Source organism: Capsicum annuum, chromosome 7, assembly GCF_002878395.1.
Source record: "Capsicum annuum cultivar UCD-10X-F1 chromosome 7, UCD10Xv1.1, whole genome shotgun sequence".
Lineage (NCBI taxonomy): Eukaryota > Viridiplantae > Streptophyta > Magnoliopsida > Solanales > Solanaceae > Capsicum > Capsicum annuum.
The window spans coordinates 155,326,987-155,349,580 of record NC_061117.1 but is presented as its reverse complement, the minus strand read 5'-3'; the positions used below and the strand labels follow the sequence as shown (position 1 = coordinate 155,349,580).

The following is a 22,594-nucleotide window of genomic DNA, read 5'->3' as shown; positions in this document are numbered from 1 at the left end:
GGCCATTAGAACACTTTATCATAGAGATGGCGCTAGGATACGAGGTTCAACCAGATTCGCAGCTATGCACTCAAGGTGGCTATATGGGACATGCCAAATAATGAGGAGCAGTGGTGTGCCTTCTTAACCCACCTTACCGGCAACCTTATCCAATGGAGGCTACAATAGATTAACGGTCGAGTGATGTTGAGGAGGCATTACTCTTACTTTCTTTAGTTAATTAGGTTGGAGGGGATCTAGCCATATGTGCCTTTGAGAGTTCTATGATAGCTCGACATGATTTAGAATGTGCCTCCGTGGTCGAACATGGCGGTAGCAGAAGGAGACTATGAGGGAAGAATTCCCATTGAGAGGTTCGACAATTTGATCAATGGATGGGGGTAAATCCTCAGTTTGGGCATGAGCAACAATCCATACTGCACCCCTAAGTACTACACATGGTTCATGTTGGGAGGAATTTTTGCCCGACTGAGCTATGAGTTACTTCAAAGGCTTACAGACACTTATAGAGTAGATCAGATCTGAGACCAGCTGCTACACCTTAGGCCCGTGACCACTTCCATGTACAAATAGGTGATCCCAGGATCAGTGGATCATCTAATCCATGCAGTAGACGACGTATACAAGAAGAAAATAGAAGAAGACCCCGAAGAGGACCCAAAGAAAAATTTGGAAGAGGAACCGATGGAGGAACAAGAAGGGGAGCTAACAGAGGAGATAGAGGAGGACCCCAAAGAATAAGAATATGGAACAATAGGGTTTGGTGGCAAAGAAGATGAAGATCACCAGGGGAAGCAGTTGGATGTGTCCCCAGAGTACCACCCGGGGCCCTATTATGACTTGGACGATGATGATAATGATCCTTCCACCTAGCCTTAGGATCCATTTGTTATCTTTGATTCTTAAAGGGTCTTGCGTGCCCCACTTTTATATTTTATACTTTTGTCTTTTGTTTTCCCTAAAAGGTCTTGCATGACCTCTGCTGATATTTCTAAAACAATATGTCAACCATATGTAATCTTTATTTTAAGGATTTTTCCCTTTTTTTAACTCGGGGATTCACACTTCCACCCTAATATTAATCAAAGCACCTTCATCCTGAATATTAAAAATGATTTAAACTTTGGTTCAATTAATCATACTTGCATCATAGGCCCACCTCTGGCAAAACGAGGCTCTATATTAGGATGAGTTTCGGATGTCGCTAACTTAGTGTATATGTGTGTTACTTACTTCTTACACTTTTATTATCTCCCAAACTAACATGGTTTCCCTTTTTTTCATTCTTTTTTGTTTATTAAATCCCCCAAAAAGAAAGTTGATTTTTGTCGAATGGCAAACAGACAAAATCCCAATATAACCTTTGGTATAAAGATAAAATGAATAATAAGGACCAATCGAACAAAGCTGCGATGATTCCAGTGAATGACGTCGAAAGTTCTCAAAGGTTGTCAGACACCCAGAACGACGTGCAAATGACCAGTATGGTGTAAGAATTAAAGTCTTGAAGAAAGATCCACATCAAATGAGGGACCTAACCAAGTAGACTGTGGCTAGATTTCCCACTCAATTCCATGGTCCAGATATTGGATTACCCTCGATCGCCCCCATTAACCCAATGAATATACCACATGCTTAAGCCTCGCCTGCTCTTCAACTCACTGTCGGGATGACACCTAGTTATTCATTTCCTACTCAGAACTTTACTGTTCCAGTCCATCCAAAAATGCAGCACATACCCAAGGCACATGTCACTTGTGAGATACCGGTGCAACCGGTATATGCTACCGAAGCTTCTACTTTCGCAACATCCGTAGCTGTTAAGATTTCATAGGAGGTTGAGTGGTATGTAATATTGGGAAAGGATATCAAATCAAATGAAGAAGGGTCTATAGCAGCTTATCTCGAAAGCCTAAAAGGGGCATTTAGAAACATGCAAGTACTACAGGAACCGAAAGCTTAGACTATGACGACTTGTGCATTCATATGGACATTAATATGCCAGTCGAGTAAAAACCTCCAAAGTTCAATGTGATTGATGGAAAGGGTGACCCGAATGCACATCTGAGGGCCTATTGTGACAAGTTGGTTAGCATAGGAAGAAATGAAAAGTTGAGAACAAAGTTGTTCATTCAAAGTTTGTTAGGAGAGGATTTGACTTGGTACACCCGACAAGACCTTCATAAGTAGCGTAACTGGCGGGAAATGGATGAAGACTTCATAAGCCATTTCAGGTAGGGATATTCGAGGTTTGCTTTTTAACCAAACCAAACCTCGATCCAAACCAAACCGATATCTGGTTGGGTTTGGTTTGGTTTGGTTTTGAATTTTAGAAAACCGATACTAATTTGGTTTGGTTTGGTTTTACTTTAAAATAACCAAAACAATAAACAAACCCAACTGATATATATATATTATAATTATTTATCTATTATTCATAAATACAATATAAATATTTGTTGCATTGTATATTTTAATCATGATTTAACTTTAGTCGTAACATATTCAGTCATATGTCTTCATCTAGTTGACAGTACCTTATGAAATTCTAAATGAATTTTGCACTTTGAATGACAAGTGATACTAATTTTGAAAATAATATCTTGTTGTATATTGAAATTTACAGCTAAGATTCATTAGAATATAGACAATCACTAATTTTAACTTTCTTTTTGAACCTTATCGAGCAAGAAGTTTATGTGTTCACCTTTTGTGGGGTTTATCATATCATTCTGTTAAATTTAGTTTTTAAATATTTTCTTAGAAGCATTCATATGGTGTTGTTCATGGCATTGCCAAAGTATAACACTCAGTTGACATCTCATATGTTAAATTGGATTTTTTTTTAAATATTCAACTTTTATCATTAGTTAAATTTATAAACCAAAAAAAACAAACTAAACCAAACTAAACCGATAAGAACCAAACCGATGGTTATTTTCTTGCTTGGTTTGGTATTGTTTTAGAAATTTTAAAACCAATTAAGTTGGTTTGGTTATGGTTTTGACCAATAACCGATCCAAATCAACCCATAAACACCCCTAGTTTCAGGTTTAACACCGAGATAGCACCAGACAGGTTCTCATTGGCCAACATAGAGAAGAAGACATCAGAATCATTTCAAGAGTGCATGGGGTTAGAGAACTGAAGTTGCTAGGATCCAACCTCCATTAGACGAAAGTAAACTCACTAAGTATTTCATCCGAGCATAGAAGAGTGTTTATTTTGACAAAATGATGTCAATGATGGGACAAAAGTTTGTAGAATTGGTCAAGATGAGAGATTTCATAGAGGAAGGCATCAAGTCAGGAAAGATCTAGTCTATGGTTGCATTTCAAGCTGCAAGCAAGTCCATACAGTCTGGTTCCATCAGTGGTAGTAAGAAAAAAAGGGAAGATGTCTCAGCTGCCACATCGTACTATCAACTGGGAAACTCTTCCTACCGTTACCTTAACAACCACCAGATGGTTACACATGTGTCGATGTACAATACACAACCACATTACAATCCACCCCGAGCTCCATCATACCAAAATCCACAAAGACCATATACCCCTGTCCAAACTCCAGTTCACCAAAAAGACTAGCTTATGCACCAAGACCATGCCCAATTTTGAAGCCATACTCGCACATACACACCAATTGCTAAAACTTTGGCCCAGTTATTTGAAAGATTGAGGGCAACAGGATTGTTGTATCCAATCAAAGTAAAATCCCTTGACCCAACCTCTCAAAACTTTGATGGCAACAAGCGGTGCGCCTATTACTTAGGAGTCCAGGGGCATGACATGGAAGAGTGCTATAGTTTGAAGAATCAGATCGAGTCTATAATAAGGAAGGGAGTAATCAAATGCACTATCACAGCTTCGAATGTGAATAATAACCCTTTGATGAATCATGGAAATTAAGAAGTCAACATGATTACTCTGGAAGAAGAATTTGACTTGGAAGAAGCTATTGTGCCCACATGGAATGTAGAAGAAGTCGCCCCTATATCCCCATTACAACCTTTTATCATGGTACAGTTAAGGGAGCCTATAACTATTCAGACTTACCTGCCAAGAGTCATAGTGACCACTATAGCCACTGGGAGGCCCAATTATGACACTAAAGAAGTCCCATGGAATTATCGAGTTGCGGCAAAAGGCAAGATGGTAGATGTTGGCACGGATCAGACAATGACTAGGTCATGAAGGTGTTACACTCCAGAAGATCTGAATCAAGGAATTCTCAAGAAATTGCATAACCCAAAGAGGAATGTTACTGATGCTGAAGCCGCAGAATTTTGGAAGAAGATGCAACCCAAGGACTATTCGGTTGAAGAGAAGCTCAAGAAGACACCTGCCCGCATATCCGTTATGTCCTTGATTATGAGTTCTAAAGCCCATAGGAATGCTTTGATGGAAGTATTATGTGGGGTTAGCATACCAAAAAAAAGGACAAGTGAAACTTTGGCTACAACAATCGGTCGAGCGGTAGAGGCAAATAAGGTCTCTTTCGATGATGATGGGCTACCATTAGAAGGGGCTACACATAAAAAAGCACTTTATATCACAGTCAAATATCATGAAAAGATCATGAATAGGGTCCTGATCGATGATGGTTCAAGTTGTAACATTTGTCTATTCTCCACTCTAAGGAATTTGGGTGTGAGCATAGAAGATATAAGGGAGAGTCGAGTGAAGGTCACAACCTTTGATGGATTGCAAAGGAGCATCATCGAAGAAATTTACCTGACATTGCAAATAAGACCAACTGAATTTCCCATCTTGTTTCAAGTAATGGATGTGTCATCCAGTTACAACCTATTCTAGGAAGTCCATGGGTCCACATGGAAAGAGTTATTCCTTCCACTCTCTCCATCAGTGTGTGAAGTTTGAGTGGGGTTGCACACAAGTTACTATCCATGGGAAACTTAGTTATCCCATCTATTCTATCAATTCAGTTCCATTCACCGAGGAGTTAGATGGAGTCACTTTCTATACTCTCGAGATCATGCAAGCTGCAAGGATCGATGAGAAGATAAAACCAACTAAAGTAAAAATGTCGAGTAATGAAAAATTGGTTGCATCAGAGATGTTGAAATATGGGTATTAGCCTAAGACAGAGTTAGGACCAAGAGCTGATGGTATAGTTAAGCCAATCTGGCTGAAGCATTAGAGAGGTACTACAGGTTTTAGATATGAGCCCATTTCTGGAGGAGCCTGTAGTGAAGGATTTAGAGTGACGGTATTCATGTCAACCCAAGTACCAGTCTCAGAGCAAACAGTTGATGAAAACATCATAGAAGGAATAGGAAATCTATTTGTGGCCGTGATCGAAGGAGAATCGGAGATAGATTTCAAGAAGCTTACTATCCGTGATGTTGAACCTAGATAAGTCTTATAGAATTGGACCATTATCCCATCCCTATTTCGACAGGAGTCTTGGTAGTGCTGGATTGTAGTTGCTTCTAAAATTATTTTGTTTGCATGATCAATTGAGGCTTGAATTATGCTGAAGCTCTTTTTGATACTCGCCTCTTGCCAAAGCCCAGTACTTTTATTGATAAAAGTCCTTATTTTCAAAACTTATTTTCCTATTTTCAATATCTATTTACTTTACTCACTTTTTATACTTTTTAGCACAAATATTAATAAAAATCCTCGTTCCACGATTATGACATGTAACAAATTCATTGGGCAAAATATAAATGATGATCAAGATTATGAGGAGTACGATAAAATCATGATGGCTGAAAATCTACCACAAGAGATCGAGCAATTTGAGTGTCAAAAGAAGCCTAATATGGATGAAAACTGAAGTAGTCAATTTGGGTGATAAAGAAATGGTAAAGGAATCACAAGTCAGTATGCACTTGGAGGTTGAAAGGAAGCAAGAATTGATAAGTCTGCTAAAATAAAACATCGATGTATTTGCTTAGTCGTATGATGACATGCCTGGTTTGAGCACCAATATCGTCTTGCATAGATTGCTGACTAACCCCGCATGTCTGCCTGTGAAGCAGAAGATGAGGAAATTAAAAAAAAGTTAAGTTTAAGAATCAAGGAAGAGGTGACCAAGTAAATAGAAGCTAACATCGTGAGGGTCACAACTTATCCCACCTGGTTCGCCAATATTGTGCCAGTACAAAAGAAGGATGGAAAGATAAAAATATGTGTGGATTATCGAGATCTCAAATAGGCTAGTCCAAAAGATAATTTTACTCTCCCAAACATTCACATTCTCATTGATAATTGTAAAAAATATGAGTGGCAGTTATTTTTTGATTATTTTATAGGATATCATCAAATCTTAATGGACGAGAATGATGCAGAGAAGATAGCCTTTATCACTGCATGGGGAGTATACTGCTATAGGGTAATGCCATTTGGACTTAAGAATGCCAGTGCAACTTACATGATGACCATGTCTACCCTTTTCCATGTTATGATTCACAAAGAGATCGAGGTATATGTGGATGATGTCATCATCAAATATAAGAGGAGTTCGGAGTCCCTATAGGAAAGTTATTGGGATTCATTGTTAGTAGGAGAGGTATAGAGTTGGATCCATCCAAGATAAAGGCAATCCAAGACTTACCACCTCCTAAGACCAAAAAGGACGTAATGAGTTTTTTAGGAAGACTCAATTACATCAGTCGATTTATATCCTAGTCCATGATAATTTGTTAACCAATATACAAGTTATTGCAGAAGGATGCCACCACTTGATGGACTGAAGAGTGCCAGAAGGCTTTTGAAAAAATCAAGGAGTACTTGTCCAACTCACCGGTATTAGCTCCTCTAGAGCCGGGGAAGCCATTGTTGTTCTATTTATCTGTTATGGATAGTGCATTTGAAATGTTATTGTTAGTGAAACATGATGATACAAGGAGGAAAGACAAGCCATTTACTACCTGAGTAAGAAGTTCACACTGTATGAAATAAGGTATATATTGTTGGAGCAGACCTGTTGCACATTGACTTGGGTTGCGTAAAAATTAAGGCACCACTTGTCCGCATATACCACGTACTTGATTTCGAGAATGAATCCACTCAAGTACATCTTTCAAAAACCAATGCCTACTGGGAAATTAAAAAAATGGCAGATTTTGTTGAGCGAGTTTGATATCGTGTACGTGACACAAAAGGTCATCAAAGGACAAGCTTTGGCTGATCACCTCATAGAAAATCCAGTGGATCAAGATTACATGTCGCTCAATACCTACTTTCTTGATGAAGAGGTATTGTTCACAGGAGAAGACATCTTAGAGATGTATGATGGATGGAGAATGTTCTTTGACGGTGAAGAAAACTTTAAAGGAGTCAAAATTGGAGCAGTTTTAGTTTTAGAAATAGGTCAGCATTACCCAATCTTAGCAAAGATTAGGTTTCCTTGCATGAATAATATGGAAGAATATGAGGCTTGCATTCTCGGGCTTAGGATGGCAGTAGACATAGACATCAAAGAGCTTTTGGTGATAAGAGATTCAGATTTTTTGATCCATCAGGTGCAAGGAGAATGGACCAGCAAAATTGTCAAAATCTTTCCTTATGTGCAATGTGTTAAGGAGCTGAGTAAAAGGTTTATGAAGATTGAATTCAAACATGTCCCTCAAATTCAAAATAGGTATGCCGATGCCTTGGCGACACTATGTTTAATGATTCATCATCCAAATAAGAATTACACCGATCCCTTTAAGGTAGAGATACACAATCAATAAGCATATTGTTTCCATATGGATGAAAAACCAGATGGAAGGTCGTGCTACTACGACATCAAGAGGATACTCCAAGTAGGAGAATATCTAGAAAGTGCTACAGGAAAGCAGAAGAGGACTTTAAGAAGGATGGATAATCACTTCTTTCTCAACAAGGAAATCCTGTATAGGAGGACTCCAAACTTGGGATTTTTGCAATGCGTCGATGCCTCGGAAGCCACAAGATTGTTGAAAAAGATACACACAGGAACTTATGGACCTTACATAAATGGTTTTATGCTTGCAAAGAAGATTTTGAGCGATAGATACTTTTGGATGGCCATGGAAAGGGATAGCATCCGTTACATGCAAAAATGTCACCAATGTCAAGTCCATAAGGATTTTATATGGGTTCCGCCATATGAGCTCAATGTGATGGGTTCCCCTTATCCATTTGTTTCTTGGGTAATGGATGTTATTGGGCCCATAGAGACTCCTGCGTCAAATGGACATCATTTTATTTTGGTAGCTATCGATTATTTCACAAAGTAGGCTGAGGCCTCAACACATAATGCCGTAACCAAGAAGGTGGTAAAAGATTTCATTCGCAATTACTTGATCTATCGATTTGGAATTCCAGAGTCAATCGTAATAAAAATGGAGCCAATCTTAATAGTGACTTGATGAGAGATATTTGTGAAAGGTTTAAGACCGCTCATCGAAATTCCTTGGCATATCGACCACAGATGAACGGAGCAATTGAAGCTGCAAACAAGAACATCAAGCAAATCTTGAGGAAGATAGTGGACGGTAATAGGAATGTCATGAGAAGCTACCATATGCTTTACTTGGATATCACAGTATAATCAGAACTTCTACTGGGGAAAATCCCTATATATTGGTTTTACGATTCAAAAGCAGTAATATCTGTAGAAGTTGAGATAACTTCATTGAGAATCATCCAGGAGGTTGGTTTAGATGACGCTGAATGGATTCGTAGCAGGATCAAACAATTGATGCTTATTGATGAGAAGAGATTGGAAACAGTCTGTCATGGTCAACTCTATCAAAATAGAATGATCAAAGCATTCACAAAGAAAGTCAAGCCTCGTCGATTCACACTAAGACAATTAATATTAAAGAAGACATTCCCTTAACAAGATAAAGCCAAAGGGAAATTTGCACCAAATTAACAGGGTCCTTATATAGTTCACCAAGTACTCTTAGGAGGAGTAGTGATACTTGCAGAGATGGATGGTAGAGTAAGCACGAAGCCAATCAATTCAGACGACAGCAAGAAGTACTACATTTGAAGACATTAGGACTAGCTGTTTGTTTGTTTGTACCTTTTACATTTTTCTTTAATGTAACATAACTGCGTATTAGCATGAATTCCCACGATGGGATACGTAGGTAGCCCACATAGGGTCCGGTTTCTCTTAGAAAAACCCAAAAACATCATCTTTTCATGTATTCAAAACTACACTCGACCTGACTTCCCATGGTGGGATACGTAGGAAATCCTCATCGGATTCGGTCCTTTTATATTTTACCCTTTTATTGTACTGAACTATGGCCTGACTTGATTCCATCGTAGGAAGCCTGAGTCAGGCCCGGTCATTGCATTATCTTACTTTATATTTTGTATTGAACTATATCATGACCTGATTCCTATTTTAAAGATACGTAGGCAGCCTAAGTCAGGCTCGGTCATTGCATTCCATATTTTTATTTCTTCCATTGTATTTGAACTACGTCATGACCTGATTCCACTTGGATACATAGGCATTTTGAATTAGACCCAGTCATTGCATTTTATAGTTTTTTCTCTACCCTCGAACTACGTACAGACTTGATCCCTTTTCAAGGGTACGTAGGCAACCTGAAGGGTTCGGTCTTACCTATAGGAAAATCCCTTTTTGTTCATAATATAGCCCTAGAATATAAGTTATCTCGTCACCAGAATCGTCGTAGCATCGATGAAAGTCAGAGCAGATCTACCCGAGGGATAAAGCTACGTGGATCATAATTGATAAATGAAGGCTTAACAGATTTCCAAACGTGTCATAATCTAAAAATACTTAACATATACGTAATATATTTGCGAAAACATGTATAACTTTTTTTAAAAAATATTTCCTACTTTCCCACCTACTAAGACTCCAGATTTGGGGAATGATCGAGCAATCAAGGGAGTGTTGAAGAATTCCATAAACAAAGCCAGTATCCACAAGTCGACACAAATCAAAACCCCCTCCCAACTAAGAATTTTTCTCTGAGCACAGAAAAACAAGAATTGGAAGACGATATCAAGTCAGGCTTTGGAACAGGATCAGGGACATCATGCGGTTTATCACCATGACATGAGCCAAATATTCTTCCCTTACCTTATTCTCTTTACATACATTCATACAATCCTCACCAGCTTTAAGAGTTTTATTTGAATTCTTTCGAAGGTACATTTTGATGAGCCGGGTCAGAGACGACGAAAAGAGGATCCTCGTAGGGAAATTAGGCTATTTTGTTTCTTTCAATAAGCTCTACCGATCAATGCCGACAACCTGACTACGTCAAATAACTCCACCAATTAGAGAATGTCGTCTGACTTCAACAAAGTTAAGCTTCTGCATTTTGAGGACTATATATAAGCAAACAAAGTCGAGCTTCCACTTTCCAAGGACTGTACATAAGCAAATAAAGTCAAGCTTTCGCATTTTGAGGACTATACATAAGCAAACAAAATTGAGTTCCACATTTTGAAGACTGCACATAAGCGAGCAAAGAGACCCTCTGCCATATCGAAGGATGCAGATGAGTGACACGACTCTCTATCATATCATAGGCATGTACCAACAAGGGGAACACCCCACCGCAAATTGAAAGATGAACAAAGCAATGCTTCGCCATATCGAAGAATCACATTTCAGCAAACAGAGCACAGTCTGCCAATTAGAAACCTGCACCATAGTAAGCAGCAAGAAAGCCACCATGGCAATAACATCAAATCCCAACAACAATACCATCATCTAGTTCAGATCAAAGGTCGCCTTGTCAGGACAAGGCAGTTATTTTTGGGAAAATATCCCGCCATCGAAGGTCTTACATTTCAACACTGCTCGCCAATCGGATGACATTTAATTCTTAATAATTGCTCGCCAGTCGGATGGCGTTTAATCCTCAATAACTACCTGCCAATCGAATAACATCTACTTTTCAACAACTACACGCCAGTCAGATGGCTTATTCTCTAATTGCTTGCCAGTCGAATGGCATTTATTTTTCAACAACTACACGCCAATCGGATGACTTATTCTTCAGCTGCTCGCCAGTCAGATGGCATCTACTTTTCAATAGCTACACACCAATCGGATGGATTATTCTCTAATTGCTCGCCAGTCAGATGACATTTATTTTTTAACAACTACACGCTAGTAAGATGGCTTATTCTTTAATTGTTCGCCAGTCGGATGGCTCAACTATTCGCCAGTCGGAGGCCTCAACTTTCAAGCAACTGCTCAGCCGACGGAGACTATTTACATTTCAGTTATTTCCCCGCCAGCCGAAGTCCTCCAGAAATGGAGATCACAATACTAGTTTGAATATCTAACTCTACTCTTTACATTACAATTTCAATTTACAATTTTTGAACAATAGGTACTTTTCACTTCTTTTACTTGTTTTACAGGAACATGCAGTACAACATGGAACTACTCTCTTAGCATCTAACTAGGACAAACTAGCAAAATGTCAAGCATCCCTAGCTACATCAAGGATTTCGGTGAAGAAACTCAACTCAACTCGATCCAGTTTTCATTTTCATAATTTTTGGTGTCATCGCCCAGCATCGACTCAATTAACACTAGGGCAATTTTTAAAAATCCACAATCTCTTTTTTCCTCAGAATCCTCAGCAGATATTGACATTCAATGTCTCCTTATTCTAGTTATACCAAACAACCAATTCTGGGACATGCATCTATATCCATTCCATTCATGCTGAAATCTTTATCATCCTCGAAGAAATCCTGTGTCACCATAATTCTACACTAGGTCAAATTTTGATATCTATCAAAATTTGCTACAATTCAAACTACAAATGACCTGATTTCTCATGAAACCCGAGATATTTAGGTAGCTCAGAAATTGGAGCCTGGCCATAATCTTTCAAATATTTTATTTCGCCCAAGACAAAATTAGTTAAGTCAACGTGATTCCCCAAAGATTTTCACATTAATCTTTGGTTAATCAGGGGCAACCTTTGGCACCTAATTTTGGCTCGCTCGTTTTCTTTAATTATTTTTTGATGCTCCTCGACCCTAAATAATCTTTCAAAATAATTTTTTTTGTTTATTTCTTTGAATTTTGAAAAAGGATTATATAAATAATAATAAAAAGGAAATTTATTTTTCTATCATATTATAAAATATTTTAATTAAATATAATTAAATATTTTAACGACAAAATCACAAAAAATAGCATTTGGTAATCGCATTCGCATTTCTTCCAATTTTTATCTTTTTTAGATGATACTGTGACCATATATATATATTTTTGTTATATAATATATATATATATATATATATATATATATTATATTTTATTATATTCTTATTTTTACATATATATATATATATATATATATATATATATATATATACACATATATTTTGTTAATAATAAACCAAAAAAAGATATTAAATTAAACGCTTATGCAAATTATGTCTGTAATTTATATACGTTAAACTAAAAATAATTTTAGGATAGTAGGAAACATTGATAAAAATTAATTTCAGTAGAAAAAGAGTATTCGGGTTAACAAAAATTGAATTTTATTTCTATTTTCTTTAGGCGAACCCGACTTTATCTATAAATTTTAGCCAAGAGCCCGAAACTCAGTCCAATATCCATGTCCATTTCACCGATACCCACACAATAATCATCGGTCACACTGCTTTATCAGCGAAAAATAAAATTTATCCATGAGTTAATCCAATCCACTGATTCCAAGAATCTCGAAATTTTGAATTATTTTATATATGTAGGTATATAATTTATTTTTATTTATTTAATTATATATTATCTATATATTTATTTTATCTCTTCTATTCTCTTTAAATTAAATTAGAATGTCCAATCAAATATCGAATGGATCATAAAACAATCGTCTTAAAATTGACTTTTCATATATTTATCCGTATATACGTACATTTTCCTTTTTTTTTATTCTTAGCTGTCATTATTTTAAAGGTAATCTTTTTAGATCGTCCGATCAAAAGATCGGACAGATCAAAACCAGTCCAAAATCACCCGATTAGCACAAATTAATCTAGCTAGCTAATTCTTATCCTAATACAAGGGTCCCAAATATTTTTTTTAATTATATATAAATGTATATATATAATATTAATTTTTTATTTATTTTATATTAAACCTGAACCGTTCGATCAATGATCGGACGGATCAAATTATGGTCAATAACGCAGAAACCAAGGCACAACTTCACACCTCCCAAAGCACGCATGAAGCTTTCTTCCAAAAAAAACCTTGTTACATCTTTTCTCTTACCCAAAATACACAAAAATCAGAGGCTCCTTTCTCCTTCCCCTTCTCCCTCTTCTTCATTATCACCAAACTAAGAACCCTAACCCTCACCCTAGCCTATCGCTGTTGACCATCAGTCTGTCATTAGGATGCATAAGAATCCCTGTTTCTTTGTCTCCCTAACCCGTGAAACCGAAAAGGACAGGGAAGATAGTCTCTAATTCGTATAACAATGGAAAAAAATTTTCAAATCCGCAATCAATGGCCTAGAAAATCAAGAATCATTTCAGAGTTCTTGTCAAATTTCAAATCAATTTTCTCATATTTGAGTTTCGAATTAGAACTTTCAAGTCTGAATTCACCTATAAATATGGGTTCTTCTATCACCTCGAGAATAAGTCGGGATAAAGGTTGAAGAAGGGGAAAACGAGCAGAGAGAGGTTCAAAACACAAATTTTTTTAATCAGAGAGAAAGCAAAAATTTATGATAAGAGAAAAATCTGTGAGAAAGGGGGAAAATCCAAGTAAAAGGCAAAGATTTCGAAAAAGAAGAAAAAAAATTGTGAGAAAGTGAGGAAAACCCATAAAATAGGCAAGGGATCTCAAAATCGATAGTCTCTTTCTAATTTTTGGTCCAATTTTTGAGTCTCGAAGTTGAGTTCGATCACCGAAAAATACTTGACGTCGAGCCCGATTTGCTGCCCCTTACAAGGTAAATTTTTTTTCTCATTATAGATGTCACTTCTTGGGGTTCAATATTGACTGTGAGTATTGGATGTGTTCGTCACTTTTTTTGGTAGGGATTACTGCTCATTCGTGTAAATTGAATCCAAGCATATAGTTTCTGTCTTATATTTTACCTATTTAAACGTATGGACTAGTTTAGTACCAAATATGTGAATGTATAAAACTTATCTTATTTTTTATCATGTTTACTTTCTTTCGCTCAAGATATTCAGGTGTATGAGTTAGATTTGTTAATTAAGTTACTACTCACAGTATGAGTCAAATGTCTCTTATCGTTTGTCTAACCAAGAGAAATATGAGCGGATTTCTCTCTTTTGGGTGTATTATTTTACAGGATAGTTTTTTGTAACATACGTATGTTAATGCAAGATACTATTGGATATGAAGAATCAACATTAGAGCTGAAAATTTGTCATTCTTGCTACTTTTATTTTCCCATTATCTTGTTTTTTAGGAGTGTGGTTGTCTTGTGTTGGCAAAAATATATTGTTTCTTAACAGATTAATGAATGAAAAATTATCAATATGAGTCAAAACACCAAAATAAAGAAATCTTAAAAGTTCAAGTTTCCTTTGGCTCACAGTTTTGATTCGGGATTTATTCATGTTTCTTCGTATGATTTGAGCTAGCAAATAATTAGTTGTTCATGGCTCGAATTAGTCTTATAAAATCAAAACTTCCCCTTCTCTTATATATAGTTGGTTTGTCGGAAATATGGATGTCGGTGGTTATGCCTTCAAATAATTGTCAAAATAATATAGAATGTAAAAGGCTAACCCAAAAAATGCAGATTTGTACTGTTTAACGTCATCATTTGAATGAGATAAAGAAATTGATTAAGTCTAATTTTTAATCGTGGTTGACTGTAACTATTTTTAATGCCTAAAATGACCACGTCTGGCTATTTCTCCACCTTTTATTTGAACCAAACTTAGTTTAAAACCATATAAGGTTCTAGGGAGCTAAAGAAAAGATTAGAGATAAGATTTATTGTCATTTCTTTTTCTGTTTCAAATCTGATTTTGTTTTATGTATCTCTTTTAAATTGCCTAAATTTGTCTCAATTGACTCAAGATTATAATAATAATTTTGGAGAGATCATAAATCAAAGAAGGTTCACTGTATTATCCACGTTTGACCAATTATGAGAAAATATTTATAACTTGTGTATTCGTGAGTTTTCAATTATGGTTCGCTGTTCGCTCTTAATTTGTTAAAGATTTAAATGTGGTGTTGTACGACCTCTTTAAACCAGTAGATAGACAGTTGTCGTGACGTTCTTTTGCTAATGAATGTTTAAACTCCTAATTTTGATTATTCAAAGTATGGTTCGGTTGATATGCCCATGTTATTTTTTCCTCTACTGTGTTCTTCGTAATTGATGAATTGATTTCTAATTCTTTCCTCCTTTGTTTTATTTCATAAAACAATCAGAGAGCTGGAGTTCTCATTTTGAAACTCATTCGTGACCTAAAATGGTTTTGGGTCAGCAGCTATAGGAGGACCGCACACAGTCAGAGTCAAGTATTAGGAGTTTTGGGCTTCAACGAACCCAATAAACATTATTTTTTCAATTGTTTTTCTATGCTAAGTGTAAGGACTATCCTTGGATAGGCTTTGAGGGGTGCCTAACACCTTCCCCTCGAGTAACCAAAACCCTTACTCAAAATCTCAAAAGATTTTTGAAAGACCAAAACAGAGTCACATAAAAAATGGTCTTTTACTAATTTTCCTAAAAAGTTAGGTAGCGACTCTAAAACTAAAAAATAATTTTCAAAACCCAAGAGTCATAAACTCTACCATATGTTGTGTGTTGTTTCGACCGGTTCGGAATAGGGCACGACACAAGGTACATTTCAACTTGCCTTAAAAGAAGATCTACAAGCCCAAGCATAGTCCAAAAGCTTCAGTGAAAAGCTCAACTCCCTTGAATCAACACCAAATAATTTGATCTAATCAAATATGATATATACAAGTCAAAAGGAGTCCATCGATATCTATATCGACTATATTTATTTCGGATCCAAAATCTGCTTTGAAAATTATTTTAAAAAATACAAGGGTAAAATTGAAATTTTATTTAAGAATAATGTTTCTCGCATTAAGAGGTGTTTGTAGTGAAAACCCATGCAAAATTAAGTAGAAATTGGACCTTAAATCGAAGAAAAACTAATTTACACTTTATTGGGTAAAAAACCCCAAAATCACATTTAAAATATAGGTTTTGAAGTTGTTTTGAGGATGAAATTAATGGAAAGTGATAGAATAAATGCTTAAAAACTTACCCATGAAAGAAACTATGAAAACCCCTTTGAAATTGTCCTAAACTAAACTTTTAAAGGTGAAATATGGTAAAAATAGGGGTTTTTGTCAAGAAGTGGATTTAAATTTGTCTAGGTAAGTAATGACCTTCGCGAACACGAACCCCTTAGCCACGAACACGAAAGTCAACCTGACCCAAATCCCATGATCACGGACAAAACATCACAAACATAAGGAAGAAACAGACCCGACCCACAAGTTACTCATCACGATCACTGTACCCACTGTCGTGATCCTGATGAAGGGGAAACTTGCTCTTTGCAAATGTGATGTGGTTATATTGAAAGAGAATGAAGAACAATCATTACTTTGCAAACACAACAGAAGAGGTCGCAAATGCTATGGAGGAAGAGTTATGCACCGATAACAGTTGAAAACCTCAAAGCCAAGTCAAAACTTTTTGAACGAATAAAGGGATTTTTGAAGTTATTTTGGTAAAATCCCTCAAAATCACATTTAAAATCTAGGTGTTGATGTTGTTTCGAAGATGAAATTAATGTAAAGTAATAGAATAAAGCTTTAGATACTTACTCATGAAAGAAATTGTGAAAACGCCTTTGAAATCATCCATAATCGAGCTCTCAAAGGTGAAATATGGTAAAAATAAAGTTTTTTGTCAAGAAGGGGACTTAAATTTGTCAAGGTACATAATGGCCTTCGCGAACACAGATCCCTCAGTCGTGAAAATGAAGGTTAACCTGAACCAAACCCCACGATCACGGATAAAACATCATGAATACATTGAAGAAATGGACCCAACCCACGAGTTACTCATTGTGATCGCGATACCCATTATCGCAATCATGATAAAGGGGGAACTTGCTCTTCGTGAATGCGAAGGAAGAAAAATCATTACTTCACGAACGTGACAAAGTAGGTCGTGAACGCGAAGGTCGAAGGTTCATGCACCAACAACAGTTGAAACCAGCAAAGCCAAGTCAAAACTCTTAAAATGAACTCTCAAAATTCGTTTGGAACCTCAGATAAATAAATAAATAAATAAATAAATAATGCTACTAGTATAATTTCGATATTCTAGACTCAATGACGACGTCCGATTTTTAAAAAAAGATCATTTTCAACTAATTAACTCCCAGAATCCCTTTTAGGCTATTTTAACTGGTTTTTAATTATAGGGTGAAAATGCAAAATAGAGGCAAGTGACTCGAACTAATAATGGTACTAACCCAAAATCAATCTTTCAAATCTAATAAAACAGTTAGAATCATCATCCAAGGCTCGAACCACAAAATATTAACCAAAGTCAAACTACCCCTTTAAGGTTTTTCAAAATCATAGATTTATATAAAACACTTTCGAGCACATCAAAAAATATGCCAGCCATTTTTACAACTCATTAATGAGATAACAACTATGTAGAAGAGCAAAATGGTCAAAACAGAGAAATTTCTAAAATCATCACGAGGGTCATTACATTATTGTCTTACTTTTCGGCGAAATATGTGTGGTGGTAATTTGGAGCACCATTTATATGGTAGTATTAACCCTATTTATGTAGTTATTGCCTATCATTGTTATTGACTTTTGATATATATTACCATCCTTTGTTTATTTTATTTTGACTATTGCACTACTTCGATGTTGTTGTTTCTTTTCTGAATGCTCTATAATGTTTTCCTTATTATTTGGCATATTTTCATTATTGTCGTATATTTTCATAATTGTTTTGATTTACAGTACTTGAGTTTCTCTTATTTTTTCATAATTGTTTTGATTTACAGTACTTGAGTTGAGGATTCTTAGGGACAAGCTCTCTGTCTCCATGAGGTAGGGATAAGCATTTGTGTACACTTTACCCGCTTTAGACTACCTAACAGATTACCAAGGATATGTTATTTAGTTGTTTTTTAAAAGTTTATCTTTTATGAGGTTTGATTTCTAGAATAACCACAATTACTTTTAGTTTGAAAAGAGTTAGTTATCGAAAATGATTTATTTTGAAAAACATAATTTTCACACTAAATCATTTTCAACAAGGCCAATCCCCACTTTTTTCCAATAAATATTTGTCGTCTTTGTTCATATTTTTTGCTACATAAGGACAAAGTTCAAGGAGGACCATTATGCACGTAGCTATGGATAGAGGTGAACAAAATCAAACTGTAAATTACACTAAATTGATATATGAGTCAAATCAAAAGAAAAGTCATTTGATCCATTCATCTTTTATGAACGGGATTTAAGCCCGCTTTCAATTAAGAAAAGAGTCAAATCGAAACTTCATTAATGGTTTGATTTGGTATTAAAAAAAGTTTGATATGATTAATTTGATATAGTTTTAACTAAAAAAAATATCGAACTGAACCAAATCAATCTGATATTACATGTATATAATTTTTTTAAAAAATATTTTATGCATAAAAATATTTATTGTGATGTAATTTATATGTCACGCCCCAATTCCTATTAAGGCGGACTGGCACCCGTTGCCGGTAAGGCTTGGGAGAACCAACCTGTAGCGATACATTACCTATGAACATTATAAGTTACTTTCATACTAAACATGCCCTCAAAAGATAAATAGGACTAGCAAGCCAAAAGATATTATATGACTAGGCCGTTGGAGCCACAATGTCTACGGTACGATACATGACCATACTATACTTTACGTAGTCTACAAAGCCTCTAGACAAGAAACGTTATCTTATAAGGGTCGGGACAGGACCCGCCTCATGATAAGATACTATACAATGCAAAAAGATATGATAGGACTCAAAGCCCCGAAGCAACCTGGAGCTCAGTGACTGCGGTTGATATCCTGTACTCTTACTAGGGAGGTGTATTAGCTTCTGTACCTGCAGCATGGAATGCAGGTCCCCCAAGAGGGACTTCAGTACGAAATAATGTACTGAATATGTAAGGCAACATGTACTATATATGAGATAAAAACTCAAATGAAACCATGTACTGCTGTAGGGTAAAAGACCACCTTTATGAATATTGTGGAGTCATGTATCTTATAACAATTATGTTACTTTACTCTTATTACTTGTATAATCTGTGCACAGCATGTAATACAGATGACCAGCTGATCAGTGGTAAATCTATATCAGGATCGACCCATGCTAGGCTTTCCTTTCACCCCTGGGATACCCCCTGTAATACTGGGATTGACCCATGCTAGGTGATTCTTTCACCCCTGGGATACCACCCAACAGAAGCAACTGTATACATATATCTTCTTATTACTTTTGAGATGAATCTTTGGTGGTCGTAACATTTGAGCTATAAGACTATAAGCATGACAAATGACAAGTATGTGTCCATGTAACATCATATCATAATGAAAAGAGTGGGTTGTACAATTAGTGAAACATGTAGGATATAAACAACGTATGAACTTTATTTAGCTAAAAAGAAGACTCATATGTCACGGTACCCAATGTATGTATGCAGCAGTGACAATGCTCGAATCTGGACACATAAGTACATGTTAAAGAGTGGAGTGGTTATGTCAAAGTTTGTAAAGATCTCTATGTGCCAATGAAGACTTTGGATTCCATGCCAAATAATAAGAGATCGAATAGCCTTACATACCTCGACATATCAACTTGTTTTTACGTCGAAATGACTTCTTTTCTTCCAACTATTTATCTACAATATCATGTTTTAAAGCTAGTATTATCAGCTAATCAATGCATCTGGACAGCCCAATCTCACAAGACACAACACTTTGGCAACAAACGTATAACCATCAACTCAATGGTGTTATTCCGACTTTCTCAATTCTAACTGTATTCAACCAGCATACATTATCATATACATGATGTATACAGCCTATATTAGTTCTATAACATGCTGGCAACAGTCCATAACTACAACACATAACCATTTTACTAAACGCTCAACTAAGAAGCACAACATCTCGTCGTCTCCCTACATTTCGTCGTTAACAATTCATACTTGTCCCAACTTTGAACCAGATGCTCCCAACATATATATACATCAAATAAACCTTAACATAGTCACAAAATAGCTCAAAACGTAGGGGAAACGTGAAACAACAGCCCCCTCAACAAAACAGTCCAATACCATTTTGGAAGCATATAAGATCATATAAGGATACTTGTTTCCAAAGAACTAGCAAAACAGTCCAGCAACCTTGGCAACCATATACACACTATAACATGTTAATAACCTCAACTTTATATCATATTAAAGTCAAAAATCAGGGTAAGAATCGTTCCAAAGCCAAGAAAACCAAACAACAACTTTCAGGACACAAGCTGTCCAGAAATTCCTGCACAGTGAACCAGCCAACTTATCTTGTTTTCCATGGAAAATTCATATCAAGTATATGGTTATTTTTACATACCTTAACTCCCAAGGTGTAGGTCTAATTCAAGAACTCAAAAAGTAGCCTTTGGTTGCCTTCCAAGATGAAGAAATACCAAGAGAAACTTAGAGAGAAATTCTGAAATTTTTTGGTCTTTTCTTTGGTTAACCTAGAGCTCGGTTTTGGTCCCTTTTTAAGGAGACTTTAGACCGACTTTCTCCTAATATTTGTAGCTGATTAACTCAAGTTGGTCAATGACTAATTTTCCCCTTTCACTTGGGCCTTTTGGATCTCTAAATCAATGGGCTTTAGTGGCCCATTTCCTTACTCTTTCTTGCACTTTGTTTGGGCTCAATTTTGTTAGTAGTGAATGAATGTAGTTGGGCCTATTATATAAAAATCTTGGGCTGAACATCTTGGCCCAATATAATGTTAAACCATTGTCTTTAATAGCCTCCCTAACTTGGGCTTCGTTTGTCACAAGACTTGGAAAGTTTCGGCGTTAAGCCTTGTCTTCGTTCCCCTTTCTTTTTACTAACGTCTAGACTTCAAGTGAGTTCACTTATGAATGAATTCTTCTCCCTCATGTATATATAATTTTTAAGCTAAGCACACAGGTGACTCACCTGCTAGCTTCCTAAGTTCCATAAGCATGTCAATGATTTTCTCCGTTTAAGGCCACAGTCTCTAAATAGACTTCCATATAGTGCCCCAATCTAACACTTGAACACTTGAAAAATTTTGGTAGTAATTAAATCAAGTCGTATGTCATTTTATGTGAACATTACTAGTACATGTAAAATGTGGGGTGTTACATTATAAATACTTTGTAAATGTTGAATTGTTTAATAAATTTTATAGCCATAAATATTAGCAGTTAGTAGCTCAAATAAAGCCCAAATTAGTATAAATCCTAACAAAAAATATTTAATTCGACACTTGAAATGACAATAATGTTGAATATCTATTCTTTAGTTTTGCATAAATATATAACCTAATTTTGTTTTTTGTTTAATATTTAGCATGTAATCAATATATTAGACTTATTTTAGCATGACTTAATACTTTTAAATTGTGATTATTTTTTACTATGACTTATTAATATGCTATATATACTTTGTGCAATTTCATTATTTATATATTTTGTCGAATATTTTACTGTCATCACTCATTTCATATATTGTGTTAGGAATAAAAAAAATTAAAATACAAGTTAATTATATGTTTATACGATGACTTTACCCGAAAAAAACCGAAAAAACTCAAAAAAAATAAATACCTCAGGATAAAAGTCTAGTATATAAATTTTAAAAATCTTACACAAATGACTTAATTTGGTGCTTAAAAAAATGATACCATATCTACCTAACTACTCTTACAAATATTTACGATGACAAGTTACATAAAATTTTTAGAAAAAGATATAAAAAATATGCAGTTACTAGAAAAACAGATAAAAATAAATATAGATAAATACATGAAAAATAAAGACAAAAGATTTCTTAATAAAAATATGCAAAAACTACTAAGGCTAAAACAAACAACTACAGAATATTATAATAAAACCAATTTTAAAAAATAGATCATTTAGATTATCTTAAAGTTTTAATATTATATATACTTAAAAACATAGAAATTATAGATATTAAGAAAATAATATTAGAAGAAGTAATAAACTATGAAATTGAAACTATAAATTGTCTAGAACAGTTATACGAAGAAATTTACCCAGAAGGATATTATTCAGATTAAAAAATGTTAGAATATATTAGACAAACTAGAGAAAATCAAGAAAATCTAAATAATGAAATTAATTATAGAAATCGAATTAAGAAAATAATGGAAGACCTAAAAGAAAAATTAATATGGATAGAAAAAACCTTAGAAAATTTAGATAAAAGTACATGTGATAGTTTATATAATTTAAAAAACTCACTACGAGAAGAACAACACAAGATAATAAATAACATTGAAAATCTAGAATTAGATATACATTATAGCACAGAT

The 22,594-nt window shown here is 35.3% G+C and overlaps 1 protein-coding gene across 1 annotated transcript; it reads left to right on the top strand.

Moving 5' to 3' along the window:
• Positions 1 to 7,720: 7,720 nt before the first annotated feature.
• On the top strand, positions 7,721 to 8,994 carry LOC124885796. The gene is made up of 4 exons (XM_047394042.1): positions 7,721 to 8,229; positions 8,322 to 8,541; positions 8,647 to 8,727; positions 8,878 to 8,994. Exons 1-4 carry the CDS (start codon positions 7,721 to 7,723, stop codon positions 8,992 to 8,994), a joined length of 927 nt encoding a protein of 308 aa, XP_047249998.1.
• The last annotated feature ends 13,600 nt before the right edge of the window (positions 8,995 to 22,594 follow it).

Coding starts and splice junctions, on each gene's coding strand:
- LOC124885796 (XM_047394042.1), top strand. CDS start 7,721: ATGGATGAAAAACCAGATGGAAGGTCGTGCTACTACGACATCAAGAGG. Junction 8,230..8,321: donor GCTATCGATTATTTCACAAA/GTAGGCTGAGGC, acceptor TTGGAATTCCAG/AGTCAATCGTAATAAAAATG. Junction 8,542..8,646: donor TGCTTTACTTGGATATCACA/GTATAATCAGAA, acceptor AGAATCATCCAG/GAGGTTGGTTTAGATGACGC.